At 41.8% G+C, this 18,135-nt stretch overlaps 2 protein-coding genes across 3 annotated transcripts in view; both read left to right on the top strand.

Annotated features, from left to right (window-relative positions):
• The first annotated feature begins 2,550 nt into the window (after positions 1-2,550).
• Positions 2,551-8,837, top strand: CRLS1 (cardiolipin synthase 1). Its single transcript, XM_013961481.2, has 7 exons — positions 2,551-3,024; positions 3,148-3,285; positions 3,906-4,035; positions 4,515-4,600; positions 5,015-5,083; positions 5,433-5,524; positions 7,088-8,837. Exons 1-7 carry the CDS (start codon positions 2,632-2,634, stop codon positions 7,173-7,175), a joined length of 996 nt encoding a protein of 331 aa, XP_013816935.2. The 5' UTR covers positions 2,551-2,631; the 3' UTR covers positions 7,176-8,837.
• A 165-nt stretch (positions 8,838-9,002) lies between these two features.
• The window catches only part of COMMD1 (copper metabolism domain containing 1), an 81,147-nt gene continuing 72,014 nt past the window's right edge, over positions 9,003-18,135 (top strand). For both annotated transcript variants that reach the window (XM_067294668.1, XM_067294669.1), the window contains exon 1: positions 9,003-9,224. In XM_067294668.1, the coding sequence (XP_067150769.1) occupies positions 9,030-9,224 (195 nt within the window). In that variant the 5' untranslated portion in view covers positions 9,003-9,029. The remainder of the gene's footprint in view (positions 9,225-18,135) is intronic.

The raw sequence follows: 18,135 nt of genomic DNA, 5'->3' as shown, positions 1-18,135 counted from the left end.
AATTTTAAAAGCAGGAATCTTTTTAGCCAATGCTTCTCTGGAATTTTTGGATGTGTTCTTTCACTTCTGTCTTCATTCTCCCCTCATAAACTATTACTAACTTTAATTGTAAGATAGTAGTAAAACAACAATCGTCTTTCAAATGTCCATGGAAAGGGTAGAGTTAAACATTGTGGATGTGAGCTATTTTTCTAGAACCTCTCTTGTCAATTATTAGCTAGCTTGTGTAATCAGAGAACGCTGACTGAATTCACGGGGGCTAAATCTTAGCAGTGTTTCCATGTAGCATTTACAGGCGTACCTCAGAGATATTGCAGGTTCGGTTCCAGACCACCGCAATAAAGCGAATATCGCAATAAAGCGAGTCACACAAATTTTTTTGGTTTCCCAGTGCATATAAAGTTATGTTTACACTAGACTGTAGTCTAAGTGTACAACAGCATTATGTCTAAAATTTTTTTTAAATATTTTATTGCTAACAAATGCTAACCATCATCTGAGCCTTCAGTGAGTCGTAATCTCTTTGCTGATGGAGGGTCTTGCCTCGATGCTGACGGCTGCTGACTGATCAGGGTGGTAGTTGCTGAAGGTTGGGGTGACTGTGGCAATTTCTTAAAATAAGACAGCAGTCAAGTTTGCTGCATCAATTGACTCCTTGGAATCAGTCCTCTCAAACCCCGCTGCTGCTTTATCAACTAGGTTTATGTCATACTCTAAATCCTTTGTTGTCATTTCAACAATGTTCACAGCATCTTCCCCAGGAGTAGATTCCATCTCAAGAAACCACATTCTTTGCTCATCCATAAGCAGCAACTCCTCATCCGTTAAAGTTTTATCATGAGATTGCAGCAAGTCAGTCACATCTTCAGGCTCCACTTCTAATTCTAGGTCTCTGCTGTCAGTTGTAGTTCTCTTGCTGTCAGCCTGTCCTTTGAAGCTTTGGAGCCAGGCATTGACTTCTCCTTTCTATGAAAGTCCTAGAGGGCATCTTCTTCCAACATAAGGCTGTTTTGTCTACATTGAACATCTGTTATTTAGTGTAACCACCTTCATCAATTCTCTTAGCTAGATCTTCTGGATAACTTGCTGCAGCTTCTACATCAGCACTTGCTGCTTCACTTTGCACTTTTATGGTATGGAGATGGCTTCTTTCCTTAAACCTTGTGAACCAACCTCTGCTAGCTTCAAACTTCTCTTCTGCAGCTTCCTCACCCCTCTCAGCCTTCACAGAATTGAAGAGAGTTCGGGCCTTGCTCTGGATTCAGCTTTGGCTTAAGGGAATGTTGTGGCTGGTTTGATCTTCTATCTAGGCCACTACAACTTTCTCCATATCGGCAGTAAGGCTGTTTCGCTTTCTTATCATTTGTGTGTTCACTGGAGTAGCACTTCTAAGACTTTCCTTAGAGACCTTTTCCTTTGCCTTCACAACTTGGGGAACTGTTAGGCTGAAAGCTCAGCCTCTTGCACCAGTCTCGGCTTTTGACGTACCTTCCTCACTAAGCTTCATCATTTCTAGCTTTTGATTTCAAGTGAGAGACGTGTGACTCTTCCTTTCACTTGAACACTTAGAGGCCATTGTAGGGTTATTAATTGCCCTAATTTCAATATTGTTGTGTCTCAGGGACTAGGGAGGCCCGAGGAGAGGGAGAGAGACAGGGCAACAGCCGGTCAGTGGAGCAGTCGGGACACACACAACATTTATCAATTAAGTTCACTGTCTCATGTGGGTGCAGTTTGTGGCACCCCAAAACAATTACAGTAGTAACATCAAAGATCACTGATCACCATAACAGATATCATAATAATGAAAAAGTCTGAAATATTGTGAGAATTACCCAAATGTGACACAGACACAAAGTGAGCACATGCTGATGCAAAAAAGAGTGCTGATAGACTTGCTCGACGCAGGGTTGCCACAAACCTTCAATTTGTAAAAAAAAAAAACACAGTATCTGTGAAGAGCAATGGAGCGAGGTATGCCTGTAGATACCACAATGTACCATCCTCCTGCAGCATATTTTCCTCTTCTGTAATTCCTCTAAAAGTCCAAGGCAGTCTCTGCTTCACTGCTGCAACAACTGGATGCCAGAAATCTGGAAAAGAAAAGTGTCTCCCTAAGAAAAGGGGTAGGAATCTCAGAAGAAAATAGGGGAAGAGGAAAAATAAACTTTTCTTTAGCTCATTCTTCCGTGAGCTAAAACAAACACCGGTGAGAGGAGCAGGACCAGAAAGCCCCAAGCACAAGAGCCCACTTAAGGCCTCTGAGGAAGCTCTTGCGGTAAGGCGAGCCTGCGGCGGAGCACCTCCCGCTTCTCCCTTCGGGATGGGTGGGCGCAGCCGCGGCGGCTCCGGGCAGGTAGCGCCCGTGCGGAAGCGCGTTTCGCGTCTTCCGCTGCTCGGGCCTGCGCAGCCTCCCCCCGGCATGGCCCGCGGCCTGCCGTAAAGCGCGGCGGGGAAGGGGCTGCCGTAAAGCGCCGCGAAAGGCCGTACGGCCGCGCTCCCCCACACACACGCCCTCCCGGCGGCTCGGAGCCTGCCCGCAGCCCCCGCGCGGCGGCGGATGGCGGCGGGGGCGCGGGGCCGCTCGCTGCCGCGGGCAGGGCCGCAGCGCGCGTAGGGGCGGCTCCCACCATGTTGGCCGCCGCGTGGCTGGGCAGGGGGCTGTGGGGGCTGCTCGGCGGCGCGGGGCGGCGGCGGCCGGGCGGCGGCGGCGGCGGCGGAGCCAGGCCGCTGGCGAGCCGGCCCGGCGCGGAGGCCGAGGCGGCGGCCGGGCGCTGCCATGGCAACAGCGGCGGCTTCTGCCTGGCGGCGGGTCTGGCGGCGGGGCGGCGCGCGGCGCCCGCCCTGCGTCACCCCCAACGGCCGCTGCGCGCGCCCCAACGGCCGCCGCGCGCGCCCGCCGCCGCCGCCGCCTGGAGCCTCCTGCGAGGCGGCGGGGCCGGGCCGCGGCGGGCGGGGAGCGGCGGGCCGGCGCCACCGGACCCCCCTGGGGAGCGCAGTGCGTCGGGGCGCTACGCCGAGCTGGTAGGTGGCGGGGGGGCCCGGCTAGCTCAAGCTGAAGCGTGTGTTTGTCCCCGCTAGTCCCGTTCCGTGGCGGGTGAGGGGGTGCCTGCGCGCCCTGAGCTTTGTGCCTTCTTGCTCCCGCAGTATGAAAACCCGTGGACGATCCCCAACATCCTGTCGATGGCGAGAATGGGTTTGGCGCCGGTGTTAGGCTATTTGATCATTGAAGAAAACTTCAACGTTGCGCTCGGTGTCTTTGTTCTGGCTGGCGTTACGGATTTGGTACGTTTATATTGCTTTGCAAATGCGCGAGGGTAGCGTTGTGATGGTCCTGTTGGCGCGTGTGAAGTTTTAGAATCACTTAACGTAGAACAGCAATGACCAAGTTTTAAAAGCAGAGCCGTGCTTATATTTCCTGTTTTCTAGAAATGCTCTATAGATCCTTGGTGATAGTGCAAAGTGACTCTCAGACACCTAAAGCAGGCTGTGTGATGGTAGAGCAAAGGGGATATCTAGGTTCCCTGACCATCCCCAAGCGGGCATTTACACACACAAACAGTGTTTGCTCATCTAGTGGTCTCAGCATATGCAGGTGTACAGGGTGCACCCAAAATAGCAATTGGCTTGCATGAATTTAGGTGTGCGTTCTGAAACCACTTGCTTTTTAAAAAAAAAAAAAAAAAGCTATTGAAGACTGAATGTGTTCAGAGGCTTCCAGAATCTAGAATGCAGTGTGAAAGCATGCTAGAAATATCAGCTAACAAGTATCATATTTCATCTTAGTTAAGCTAACTGCATTATGTGATCTCATTCATCAAATATCTTTGTAACAGTAGCATATAGAAACTATTATTATTCTTAGTTTTCTAACAGATAAATGTTGAATTCTGTTTTTTTTTTAGTTGGATGGGTTTATTGCACGGAACTGGGCTAATCAGAAATCAGCTTTGGGAAGTGCTCTCGATCCTCTAGCTGACAAAATTCTCATCAGTGTGCTCTATGTAAGCCTAACTTGTGCAAATCTTATCCCAGGTGAGAAAATGTCATTACTTGCATGCATTGCATAAAGTAAAGAAGTGAATTTTAGGTATAATAATATTTCTTGTGTTTCCAGAAGGAAAATTGTCTGTAAGTCAGAACTCTACTTTGTCAATTGCACTTTGCTTTTTGCTTCTGTCAAATACTTAAAAAAACAAAAAATGACTCCCCCCCAAAACCAACCAACTAAACAAAAAACATTACTGTAAGCTTCATATGTAGTTTTTTAAAAAACAATAGTAGTTAGCAGTTATATCAGAGGAATGTTTTTTTCATAGACTGAATAGTTTTAAGACTTCAGATGAAACCCTTTCAGAAGTCATCTTAAATATCTTCACTCATGCATAAAACTCGTTCACAATAAGTAGAGAGTGATTATTTCTTCTTGCTTCATGTTTTGCTTATATTATTATTATTTTTTTTAATATTGGACCTGATTTTTCACCAAATACTGTTGGCTTGTATTTTTTCAGCTTCACTTACTTCCATGATTATTCTGAGGGATGTAGCGCTTATTGCTGCTGTTTTTTATGTGCGATACAAAACTCTTTCTCCACCGGTAAGTGTATAGCAGTAAACAAAGTTGCATGGACATGTAATCAAGTTCTTTTGATTAAAACTTCCATATTTTTATGTGTATATAGAATGAATAAGAAGCAGCATTTAACAAAGTTGGAGCCAAGAGATTTTCCTCATGAGGTTTGATAGTTGCTCAAAACTTAGGTGGATAGTCTAAGATAAACATTGTTCTTGTTCTCTTGCCAAATAAATTAATAGCAGAATAGTATTTTGTAAAATGGGCTTCATAAAGATGATACAGAGTTACCGATGAGTTTTCTTTTTTCCTGTTTGTATATGGTGTCTAACAGATCATGTATAATTCTTTAATGTTGCAATTGACTTTGTTCTGTATCATGTGAAGATGTATCTCAAATTGAATATACTAGAATTGCCTTTTTTTCTTCCCCAACAGAGAACACTTAGTAGGTATTTTAACCCCTGTTATGCTACTGCCCAATTGAAACCAACATTCATTAGCAAGGTAAGAATAATAACTCATTACAAAAGATGATTTCTCAGTGTGCTTGGGGTGGTGTGCAGTTTGGATAGGGGTTTGTTTACTACTATGAAGTGTTCTGATTTTGCTCAGTGCAGTTTCAAAGTATTGCCAGCTACTTTGGAGGCAACTTAAATCCTGAAAGAGCTTCAACAATGTACACTGCCAAAGCATGGGCTAATTTTAAGTATGCAGGATGTTTCATAAGAAATGCTTTTTTATTGTTTTTTTTTCCCCTGTGTACAGATTGATACTTAAGTAAGAAAAGTATATATTGGTATTCATTGCATGATACACTTCATTTTGGTCATATTTCTTTTTTTGTTTTTATCAGATGAACACTGCAGTTCAGCTAATTTTGGTGGCAGCGTCTTTAGCAGCTCCTGTTTTCAATTATGTGGACAGCATATATCTGCAGACATTATGGTAACTTCTCCTTCATCTTTTCAGATAATTTAACGTACTCCTAAAGAAACTGGTAATTGTGATTAATTCTGATGGTATGGAATAAAAAGCTATGACCAAATGATGTCATAGGCCCATACAGCTTTATTCTTCCAGCTTTATTCTTGACTGACATAGGAGTTAGATATTTTTTTGGTACTTAATTTACTGTACAAGGAAAAGTAGACAAATAGAACTAGTCAGAATCCAGGAACAACAGCTAAGAAACAAGCCTTAAGAATAGACATAGTGGTATCAAAGTGTACACCCATATTAGCATAAAAGAAGAGAGTGGGAAGAAAGCCTATATAGTTTATTTATTCATGCTATAAATGTCCTTGAGAAAGCAATCTTGATATTAGTAAAAATGGACAGGAAGTATTTTCTTATTTTTGCTTTATGCTCTATCTGCTGTCTTGAAAACTAGATTTCTGAAGCCTCTTTGGAAAGCACCTGAAGAAATCAGTGGTTTCTGCTAGACTGTAGGAAGTGAGGGAGGGGATCATATAAAAACAGTCATACGGAAGTGTGCTGCTTTAAATAATGGCCTTTCCTTTTACTGCTGTCATTGAAGATCTTAACAATTAGTTGTAGCTGAAGGCAAGTTTTAACAAGCTGCATCAGCAGTTCTATAAGGGTACAGAATAAGGAGGCTGAGCAGCAGATGGCAAAATTATTTAGTAACTTAGTTTAACATAGTGGAAGATCCAGTGTTGTTTGACTTCTTAAAAAGCAAAGCTTTTAAGGAGCTAGGAACCTTTATCTTAACAGTCAATGTGTTTTTCATCCTTTTGGAAAGCCAAATCTGGAATCGCATCTGTGAAAGACACTTACCTTGCTTCTGCGCTGGGACTCTATGAGAGAGTTAACATATAGTGAGTAATGGAGAAATGCTAGGTGTAACTTACTAGGGTACTCTGTAAATACCCTCCAAAAAAATGAAGTGGATCAGTCTGACCATGTATTCAATGATGGCAGCGGTAACGGAGGGGCAGGACTTAGTAGTGACTCACACCTGAATGGTATAGCCTTTGACACAGAGGAGCACTGCTAATTTAGAAATTTATATGGTTCTAACCTAGTGTCTGGGAAGGGAACAAAACAGACCAAAGCCAAAACTTTTGCCTTAGCTTTGGAGCGTGTTAAAATAACAACAAATTCAAGTCTTGTATTATTTGAACGCTCCCCTACCCTACTGCCAAGGAGTTGTTTCTTATGTCAGTCAGTTCTCAGGCTGATATAAATTGTGTGGGCTACAGACGCTGAAACAGATCTTTGTCCTCCCTTCTCTCAAACGAGCGTTAATTTGATAAAAATTCAGCCTTGTATGTAATTAAATGGAAGCATGCTACAGATCACTGAATGACAATTCATTTATCTAATCCTCCACTTGGCACTGAATTTCAGTTATATAAACTGTAAACTCCATTTCTGTAGTGCACAGTGTCAGAGTGTGTGGTGAACAATAGGGAAGACACTTAAAAATGTAACTTTGCATTGTCATACTTAGACTCAAATGACTTACAAGAATTATTTTCCCCAAAGGTGCATCACAGCTTTCACAACGATATCATCTGCATATAGCTATTACCACTATGGCCGAAAAACGGTTCAGGTGATAAATAACAAATGAAGTATTACTGAAAGGACCGTGTCTTGGCAGCATGGTTTGCTGTACTGCAGAAGATGGTTGTAATGACTGGGTTTTGGATAAAGAACTGTGTTTTTCTGCTTAAACCATGGCATCACAATGAAATGAAGTTTGAATATGTACTGTGTATATATAGAGAGAGACTTTTCAATGTATTTTTAATTTGTTTAAAAATAAGATTGTTTACAAAAGCAAATAAATAATATCCTTAAAGACAGGTTACTGGTTGCTACCATGTGCATTTTGAATAATTCTTACTGTTTTCAGAAGTTAGAAATAAGCACTTTTCACCAGCTTTTTTGGCAAGGCACTGGATAGACTGAGATTGGAGTAGAAAAAGCATTTTTAAGAACAACTTTGTCTACGTGCCTCAACCTAAGTCAGTCAAGTGGCATTGCTTGTTAAGACCTATGACCTACTTCAGCTTGCTGCAGAAGACAACATTATCAAGAAATAGTATCTTCAGAAATTTGAACTGGAATGATAGCAAGTTTTACTTCATACTCTGTGGTGATACAGATAATTCACATAAAAGTTATGCTCCCCCTTTTCTTCTTTTTAAATAAGAGCAGAAGTTAATGGTACTCATCAAAGAAGAGTTTGAGTCTCAGAATGGTTAGCTATGCCATGATGAGTCTGTACCCAAATTAGATATGGAGGTATGTTCCTCATATTAGACTAATAATTTCTAGTGATTGAAAAAACAACTGTATCTCCAGTTTCTTTAAAGCTTCTAAAGATCCTATTTAATGCCACTGGAGAAAAAGGGCATTTTAAATATTGTCCAAATTAATGGAAAGGTTGGAAGAAACTTACAGATGCACATACTGTTAATTTTTCCTGTACCTCTGGCTTCAAGAGGTGTACTGTGATCCCACTCTTGACAGTGACAACTCACATGCGTTCTTTGCCTGTTCTCTACTCACAGAAAGGTACAGAATAAAGAACTAGGCAGAACAGATCATGTTGATCATAATAACTTGTTTTATAATTTAGAGCTACATGTGATAACTCTTGCGTGTCATAGAAAAGAGTGCAACTATGAAGGGCTTAAATAATTGAAATCGGGTGGTATATGATATCACTATATTAGCAGAAGAAAATTTACTGTAGACATCTCTTTTGAGAGCACACAGTCTCTTTTGTGACTGTATATGCTTGTATATACAAAACATTTTAATAATTTTTATATTTAAACTTGTACAGAATGGTGCACAGAAAAAGTGTTTGATTTTTATTAGTACCTGCTTCTTAGCTATCTCAATGTTTTGTGTGCTACCCTGCATCTTACATCAAAGGGATGCAGTGTAAATCCTATGAAGTTTCCTTAAAATACCTGAGTATTTCATAGAGCTGAATACTATTTCTTCAAGAACACAGTTTAGAATGCAGAGATTTATTGTATCCAGTCAGGTCATTCCTGTTTGGTTGGGTTTTCTGTTTTCTCTTTTTTTAAATCACAGGTACCTTTGAAACATTGTAGGAGAGGGGCAGGGAATGGAAGAATGCTGGTCAGTGAAGGATCCGTGTTGGTGTGTGTTGGTACACCTGTCATGACTTGTGTTGATAATAAGTTAAATGTGTAATTACCTAGTGGTATATGCCTAGATATTTGTGTTAAATAAAATTCTTCTAGATGTTTGAGCCACCGTGTGTGCTTGTTTTTTCCAGTTACGCATTCGTTCGATACCTGATATTTGTTAGCTGGCTAAAGAACAGAGCGGGTCGTACCGCTGCTGCGCATCTGCCTCGCCTTCCTCCGCGGTTTGACCCGCGCGGCCGCCGTACTTGTAGTCCCGGCCCGGGGGGGGGGGCGGCCGTCCCTCCCCCTGCAAGATGGCGGCGGCGGAGCAGCAGCCGCCGCCGCCCGAGGGCTGCAGGCCGCTGAGCGCCCTGCTCGGCGGCATCGCCCAGGCCGCCTACTACGGCAAGGCGGGCATCACGGAGGAGCTGCTGCGCGGGCAGCTCTACCCCGAGGCGGCGCCGGAGGAGTTCCGGGCCCTGCGCGCCAAGATGGGCGGCCTCCTGCAGGTAGCGGCGGGGGCGGGCCGGGCCTCCCCCTTCCCCTCCCGCCCTCCGCAACGGCCGTTTCGGCGGGAGGCGGCGGCGCGGGGGGGGTCCGCTGCCCGGCGCCCCCCTCCGGGACGAGCAGGGGAGCAGACTCCTGTGCCCGCTGCTGGGATGCTCGGAGCGAAGTTCGCGGTGGCTGCTCGCAGCCTGCTTTGTCCCCTGCTTCGCGCAGGGCGCTCGGCACCGAGCCTCCCCCATTGTGAAACGCTTAGGTCGCTGCTGCCGCCGCGTGGTTGAATCCACGACTTTTTGCAGGGTTTGTAAACTTGGTCAGGAGCTTTTGGGGATGCTCGTGTGAGAAGGAACTTCATTAAATTCGGTGACGTAGTTCTGACTGGATAATTTTTCATGTCACCCCCCCCCCCCATGTACTCAGTAGTGAAATTTTCTTTACAATGCCCTTTTTTACACATAAGTAAAGCTGCAACACGTTTGCTTTGTATGCTTTCCCTATCACTACATGCTGTTTTTACAGCATGCTGTTTGTATTGCTGAAGATGATTAATCTGTGTTTAAAAACTCTAGATTACTGTCTTCTGTGGGATATTTGGGATTACATTATGTTAGTCTTTATAGTGAAAAAATGTCAGAAAGATTAAAAGTAAATGACTTTGCTTGCATTTAGCTGTGTTTTTATTTCAGTTACAAGGTCAAAAGTTAGTGTGCATTTTTTTTTTTTTGAAAGAACATATTATTTACTTGTCTCTACGGCTACTTCTGTATGGAGCCTGTGTATTAGTGAAAACATGTATATAAACCTAGCAGATTAATAACACTATCTGCTGCTTGAAATCCTGACCTCACAGCAGTAGTGACTGATTTATGAAGTGCAGTATCACCAAATTCAGAAGAGAATGCAACTTAGTATTCCATAATTATGCTGGCTTCCATAATTATGCTATTTCTAGCAGCAGCCTTCTTATTTTTCAGTGAAGTAAGAAACTGTATACATGAAATGTTGTACTGCTTTAAATTGAAGTTTCTTGTCATTCATGCTTTAAGTCAACTGCCTTGGTAGCCACAGCAGTCGCATCTGAGAAGTGTTGTGCAAGAGGCAGTAAGCCGATTTAAAATATACTGTTGACAAATGGGGGATTTCTTGCCCCTTTTGCCCTTAGGCTGCTCCTGGCTATCCGTGGCCACCTCTTACCTTTTTACAACTACAGCGTTGCCTGCACTACTCTGTGAGCTGACAGTTTTCTGCCAGGTTATTGAATTCAGACTTGGGGGGGAGAGAATTACTGTGAAGTTCCTGAGTTTAAGTTGTCTGATGTAAAGATCTGATGAGTAAAGGGGAGTGGGAGGGAAGTGAGATGTGTTCCTTCCTCAGGAGCAAGCTATTTTGCTGGCCTGCTGAAGTAAGCTGAAATCAAAGGCAGTTGATACGCCGGGCTGTGAACTACAGTTTCTCAGAATTAGCCACACCACTTGTTCCCCGCTCCCTCTTACGGGTCATGGTGACCTGAATTGCCAAAGCCCAGTGAGTATCATTGTCTGAAGCCATGGTTAAAAGCCAGGATGTTTCATGTGCTATTTGAGTCTCAGAATCACTGGGAAAATTACTTTCTGCTGTATCATATTTATATATAAAAAGAAGCTAATACTTCCTGTATTCTTTTTTTTCCCATTATGTGTTTTGGTTGCATCTAGTTAATTTCTTGCTGTTTGGGATATTTCAGCATTTTGCTGTTGATTCCTGTTCAATTCTTGATTCACTTTTCACTTTTGTTTTTTAAATTATTTTCATCTCTAAATCTGTATAAGCCCAGTATTACTGGGCTACTCTTTCTCTCCTGCTCTGGTAGTTGTTTTTTCTGACCTGATGGTTATATTCCTTTTTTTTATGTTTGGCTCACCTGTTTTTGTTACTGCTTTTTTCTGAGGTGCCTTAACTCTGAGAGATGTGCCAGATAACTAGCAAACACAAATAGTATTTTCTCACTTATTTCAATGCAGTATAGTAACTTCAGATAAATGATAACTTCATATAAATAATCCCCAAATGCAATGCAGGCTTTATTTTCTCTATGTTCACACATGTGGCTCTGTAGATGGCAGCCATCACTGAAATGAGACAGCTGCTCAGCCAAAGTGATGTATTTGAGACCAGAAGAAAAGACAGTGTCACATCCAGAAGAAATAACAAGGAAGACTTAGGTTGGCAAAGTGTAGTTGATAGATTTGGAATTTGGTGAGGATGCTAGCACTTATTTTCAGCCTTTATGAAGATTTTACTGGTTCTTTAATGATCGAATTCAGAGGCTACCTTGAAAACTGTGGAAAGAATATTATCAGCTGAGCCACAAAGACAGATACTTGCAACACTTAAGACTTTCTGGTGTTGTCTGTGGGTTTTTTTTTCTTTCCATCTCAAAGACATTTGAAGAAGTTCAAGTACTGTTGAGATGTCCTTGTCCGAACTGTTTTGGACATAATGTTAACTCAGGCTCCAGAAAACACAGATGATTAAAATTACTGGATATTTACCCACTGTTGTAACAACAGGCTCGTAAGTTAGGAGGATGGTGATATGCTGCATTCTTTATGTGCTGCTTTAATAACCCAAATGGGTAACAAGCGTGCTTTTCCAAGTCGTGCCTTCCAACATAAAGTAGCATCTCACAGTTATCAGATGTGTCTCATGGTCTTCATGCCTAATATTCGACTCATCTCCTTATGGATGGAATTCCTGGGAAATTAACACGTTTTATGCTGTTCAACCTGCTTTAGAGGTTGAAGTTTTGAGCTAGGCAGTAGACAAACTACTTTGTCCAGACACAACTTCATGCTGAGTATGTGTGGATAAGAACACTTTGGGCTGCTACTTTCTAGTGGGTCACTTAGAGGAAGTAACTTCTAAGTATGGTGGATTCTTTCAGGAACTCCATTCTAGAGCATCCTAAAGAAAACCCCTTGACTTTCTGGTCATTTTGAGGGCCCTTTCTTTCATGTCTACCAGTTTGGAGGAAGGGAGGCTTAAACTTATTTTCCTCTTCCTCCATCTCCCTGGTGGAAACGTCCATGTCCTAGCTATTGTTTGTGATACCTCCTTGTCAGTTCTCATAGCTGGCTTACAAATTTCAGTCCATCACATGAACGGACTCATCTGAAGCCATCACACTCATGTGAGCCATTTCCCTTTATCTGAACATGGTGGGAGGGAGGGAATGAGGGCACAGTCTTCTTAGCCCTACGAGTTACTTACCAAGTCTTCAAGCAGCTGAGAACCACAGAACAGATACTTGTGTACTTCAGAGAGCTGCCTGGCATGCTTTTAGTATTTGCGTGAATTAAAATGTGAGGGGGTTTTTTGTATTATTTTGGGTCTGCTGATAATAACAAACTTCAAAAGTGATTCTTTGTGTTTATGTCATCTTAGTCTTTGGTCATTCTTGTCTTGGATGGTGGTGTTTCCCTAGCGCCTGACGGATTTAACTTAAGGTAAAGAATCTCCCACGCGTTGGAATGTTAACAGCGATGCTTGTGTTTTCTCTGTGTGTTTTATCTTTAGCTTCCTCCTCTGGGTGTTGATATAGGGAAATGAACAGCAGAATAACGATAGAAAGCCAGAGTACTTGTTCATGCAGGCCATTGCCTTTTTGTGGCAGTGATCTGCATCTGAAGTTTGGAAGAAGAGAGGTGACTTTTATGTCTCCATTGATGATGATACCTAATTGCACCAAATATGTTCTCTGGGGAGGCAGTCATACCATTTATTTTCAGATACCTCATTTAGGAGCCCAGCTTCCTTGCATAGTCTAAAGGAAAGGTAGGTGGCTAGTTTAGATGTTTTATATTGTCCTCTGTTGACTCAGTAAGGAATGTAAACACCTGAGTTGGATGGGATGAGCCTCATTCCTGGCTTTTGTGGAATTTCCCTCTTGACACACATATGTAGTCACTTGATGCTTAGAAGTAGGGAGATTCATTACCCTTGTGACCATCTAATTTCTCTGGTACTTCATGCCTTCTGAATAGTAATCCCCTTAACATCAATCGGTCCGAGCATAAATCAGCCATTTGCATATATTAGAAATTAATGTAATCAGGTGAAGGGCTTTCCTGTACCCTCCTGTATTATACCTATGGAAAGCATGATAACTCAACAAAATAGTAATTTTACTGGAGATAAATAAGAGCTACAAAACTGTATCACATTTACGGCAGCAATAAGCATTTAAATGTTTGTTTTTCCCTGATTTGTTTATAGAGTGGTTTTGGTTTTATATCTATAAACGCTGCCTTGATAATTTACTTCTTATGGCTGTTTCCTTTCCTATTCATACCTCATTTGTGGAAGAAGCATGTAACAGAAAAAGCTGTTTGAGAGCCGGGCACAGTTCATGCCCTGCCATTTTGCTACAGAAAGATAATGATGCACCGTAATTTTGCTGTTTCCTTCAGAATCACCTAGGTAGGGTTAAAGGACCTTGTCACATTTCGCTTATGGAAGGGGAAACTGAACGCTTAAATCAGTAATCCTTTATATTTGTGTGCATCTATGTGTGTGTGTGTATGGTGCTTATTGTAGTGTTGCAGTTTATCAGTCTCTGAGCATATTTCATCATGAAGCTTACAAAAAAGCTTCTGAGGAGGGCAGAGAAGAGACCTTTTTTTGACAAAATTACCTCATTTGTAAAATTACCCCACCTGGAGAAAGGATCAGGGGAAGCATTTCTATGCTGAGCTTTGCTGCTCTTTCATGTATTGGTCTTTTGCTTGTGATGTAAAGGTGGGATAGTTGTGTGGATGCTCCTTGATTCCCTCTCCCTATGTGGTATGCAGCAATGCTGCTTTATGTAAAGGCCTTTATTTCATTATGTCATGCTTAAATGGTGATGATTCTTGTATCTGTTGAAAGGTTCTGATGATACCTTGCCAAGAAGGAGGGAATAGATGCTCGTTAATAGTCTGTTGTAACTGTGACCACTTTTTTTTCAATATTTTTATCAATCCACTGGTTTACAATAGTTATCTTCTCCAGTCATAAAACTAGGCAGTTTTTCAGCACTGAAGCAATCTTTCCTCTTAATTTCCGTGTGTGTTTTTCTGCAGAATGTGCATAAATAATCTGATCTCTTTCTGAAATGCCAGATTTATTTTGTAGGGGAATAATGGTATCCTACTACCATTTACCTACTATCCTACATCTACCTCTTTTGATTTTTTTTATCTTTTTTTTTTTTCTTAGAGCTTGTTGCTTCCTTGGAGCTGGAATAAAGCTCTAGGAGGATGTGCCTTGGAGAACTGTACCATTTCAGTGTTCTGCCAATTCTTTTTACCCTGTGCTTCCTAGCCTCCTATTTCATAAGGTTTCCAAACATTTAGAAATTGGGGGAGATCAGCTCCTGCAAGTTCTCACCCCCAGTGTTTTTGTTTTTCATCCTGGTTAAAACACTAAATTTGTCGTCGTCTTATGCAAGTTTAATTTGCTGAATTTGTTCCACTGGTTTAAAAAAAAAAAATCCTTTACACCTGGAGTAATTCCACTCTTCTCCTTTTGGTGGCAGTAGGCTATTGGATTTATTGAGCGTGGTTGCTTTCTAAATGTGTTGAAAGTGTTTTGGTTTGCTATTCTGCTTCAGAACAAAGTGTACATTGGCTAATGAACTATAAAATTTCAGTATGAGGTGTCTAAATATTATATTTGATTTGTGAGTATGTATTCCTTTAAACATTGAGGGTGTTACCGTCAGTAATAAATATACTGGTGTTTCACTGGTGAAATATTAATCGGATTGTACACAGGTAATATGAGGGAACTGAAAGCTTGATATCCAGGATATAAAATGCACCCAACCTCTGTGTATACACTGCATGTGTAACATACCTTGGTCCTCTTCCTTTGGTTGTTTTCACTCCAAGTCATGCTGGTTTTTCCACCAGATTTTTCTAATGATTGCGACTGTTTTGCTTCACTGTTGTGCAGCCGAGAGGCTGGTAGTACCGTTGTTACTTGGCTCTTCTGTGCCACCAGCAAGCACGGCTTATGCAAGCCCGGTCTCAAAACTATTTCGAGATTGTGCAATGCCCAGCTGCTTGTAGTGATTATTTTTCTTCATGCCTTTGGAAAATGTCTATTAAATAGGAAACCTTTTGATCAAAATTTGATCCAAAGGCATGTAGGGGGGAAGACTCAGTGCCACTAGCAGATAAAATTGCTCAGGATGTAAAAGCTCTGGAGGAGCATCAGCGTGCTTCAGATGCTTTGAAGGCTGATTAGACCCATTATCATCTGTTGTCTCTAAAGACGGTCACCTCCCCCTGGGGCCTGCAGTCCTTGCCTTAGGAAGCTGCTGCTGCTGTTACTAAGCGAGGAAGTCCCAAAGCATTGCTGCTGCTGCTGCTGCTGCTGCTTGACAAGGAAGAGGCTACTCATCTTCATAAAAGGGATCTGCCCTCATGTGAAAAGTCAGAGTAGAAAAACAGCAAGAGAGCTCACCTGTATCCTCTTCAAGATTTCTACTGCCAGGCATTTGTGGGAAATCGACATTCTTGCGTTTTCTAATATAGAAGGAGAGCTGCCATTCTTCCCTCTCTCCCCAAATAACTTGTGATTTCTCATATATGTGGGCTTTATGAGCTTTTCTTTTGTTTCGAGCCCTTTACAGTTGTTTTGTTGCAAGTCCAAGCTTCTGCAAGGCTGAGGGGCAGAGCTTTTGAAAGCAGGACAGCCTCCATCCGCAGGTCTGGCTACCATAAAGCACTTCCACCTGGTATTTTGCTGTTTTTTCTTTTTTTTTCTCCTGCAATCTAGAGACTCTTTTCCCCTCTGGACAGTTTGCTGACAAGCAGTGCCTTCCCTGTTTCTCCCCCACAGGAGGGAGTTGTTCGCATTATCAACTCCAAATGTGCTCTTCTTGTTATCAGCTCCAAAAATAAGCTGATCATGCTAGTGAGAAAGAATGTCCTTGTCCCACCCCACCTTCAGATTGCTTGGATTTGGGCTCTGAAATGAAGGGCTCTTCTGAGAACTCAGGTTTTTCTTGGGACAATTTCTTCTATCTTTTCTGTCTGGGATAAAAATGTTATTTCATATAAGACCTTGAATGGCTTGAAACTACCTGTCATCCTGATGTAGTGTCAACAGTGAGCCAGATCTGCTCTGCAGCTCTTCTGGGAGGATGGAGAAATGTAGGTGCTTTGAAGAGCTTTTTCAAAGTCACAAATTTCTGTTAATACCTCCTTGCAAAAAAAGAGGACTCAGAAGAAGTTAAATGAACAGAGAGAAAAGAGTCTTAAGAACGTGGATGCTATTATTAAGGCTACATAAAGATCTGATGTATTGTTTGTAGGCCAGAGAGTATGTTTATGTGCCTTTTGTTCCTGCCTAGAGTAATCCAGATCTCAAGGAAGAGTCATGAGGGAGCATCAAAAGGTACTGTATTTTTTGAACCGTAGTTTATTATGGCCCTATCACTCTTATTTATACCTGGAGAATGTAGAACTGGAAAAATGACTGGAGATAATAAAATCATTTGGGAAAAGTTAACAGGAGAGGTTGGTTGCTTTCTGATTTTTAGAGTTGCTATTGTGCCTGTATCCACTAGCTAAAAATAAGAAGGCCTATTAGACATGCTCATTCTACTTCGGGGTCTGATAACAGTACCAACAATTACTGTGTCCGTAGGAGATGCTTTCTACCCAAATAGGCATCTAACGTAGTATTCTACCTTTCATTTCAGTGAATGACTGCGCTTATCATGAATCATTTCATTTGTTATTGAGCTAGGCACAATATATTAACAAAAACTTTAGTCAGAATTTCAGGAGGGAAGGAATGTCTACTGTGTTGTAATTGGACATGCATGAGAAAATGATTATTATCTAAATTGGTGTTTGCCTAGAACGACTGAACAACAATTCTAGTCTTTCTTTTTTTAATTCAGTGAAACACCCCTATTGTATTGCTCACTATTCTGAACAGAACTCTGTTGCTGCCTCTGCAGCACTGGTATTGCAGCAAAATTTTTGTGTTTGGTTTTAGTATATATACCTAAGATTAATGCTTTTTTGTTTGTTTGTTTTATTTCAACATTATTTTAAGAGGGTAAAAATTGAATGTTTACTTGAACTAACAGGTGCTATATTGCAGTGATAAATATGTTCATGGATACTTCCCCAAAGCATTCTTATTAGAGTGGGTCCACTATTAGTTATTTTTGATGTTAGGTATGTGTATATGCAGTCGGTTCAAATCAGAACTGTTGCAGCTTGGCAGTTGTAGTAATGACACTGACAAAGTGGAGGGGAAGAAATTCTTCAAAATAATGAACAGGAGAGGAAGGTTGGCTGCAGGATGTTACCTGGTTTAAGAACATTTAAAGTAACGGTAAGATTCAAGTGCTTCACTGCCTACAGTAGCAGTTTATTGCTTGTCAGTTAATAAGATGCTTTAATTGTTCTAGGTTTTTTTCTATCCATTCTTTCTGAGCTTCTCCCATTGCAAAGCTCAGTGTCTGTAGTAAGTAAGCCTTTCACATTTGCAATACTGTTTTATTATTATTTTAATTGCTAGAGAGACATGTAGAAGCCAGTGTTTTTGCTGATGGCTACAGGATACAGAGATGATGGAGTTCTGCACCGTGAGCAGATTTTTATGAATTGGGCTGTCATCTGAACAGCGTGGTGGGAGCAAGGATTTTCCTCTGCCCCTCCAAATTACAAACATTACAGCATTCCTACTGTGCGTTGAGGAGTGCAACTCCTGAAGGTAGGCAGAAACAGCAGGACTGTCTGTATAGAACGTACCTCTTAATAAATGAATGATGATCTAACTCAAGTGTGAGACAGAGGCCAAAGAGCATTTCCTAGTGAGACCAATCCTAGGCTGATTTCGTTTGACACTGTGAAATGCTGATGTACTATAACT

The sequence above is a fragment of the Apteryx mantelli genome, chromosome 3 (assembly GCF_036417845.1).
Source record: "Apteryx mantelli isolate bAptMan1 chromosome 3, bAptMan1.hap1, whole genome shotgun sequence".
NCBI classification, from domain to species: domain Eukaryota; kingdom Metazoa; phylum Chordata; class Aves; order Apterygiformes; family Apterygidae; genus Apteryx; species Apteryx mantelli.
This window is presented reverse-complemented; position numbering and strand designations above follow the sequence as displayed.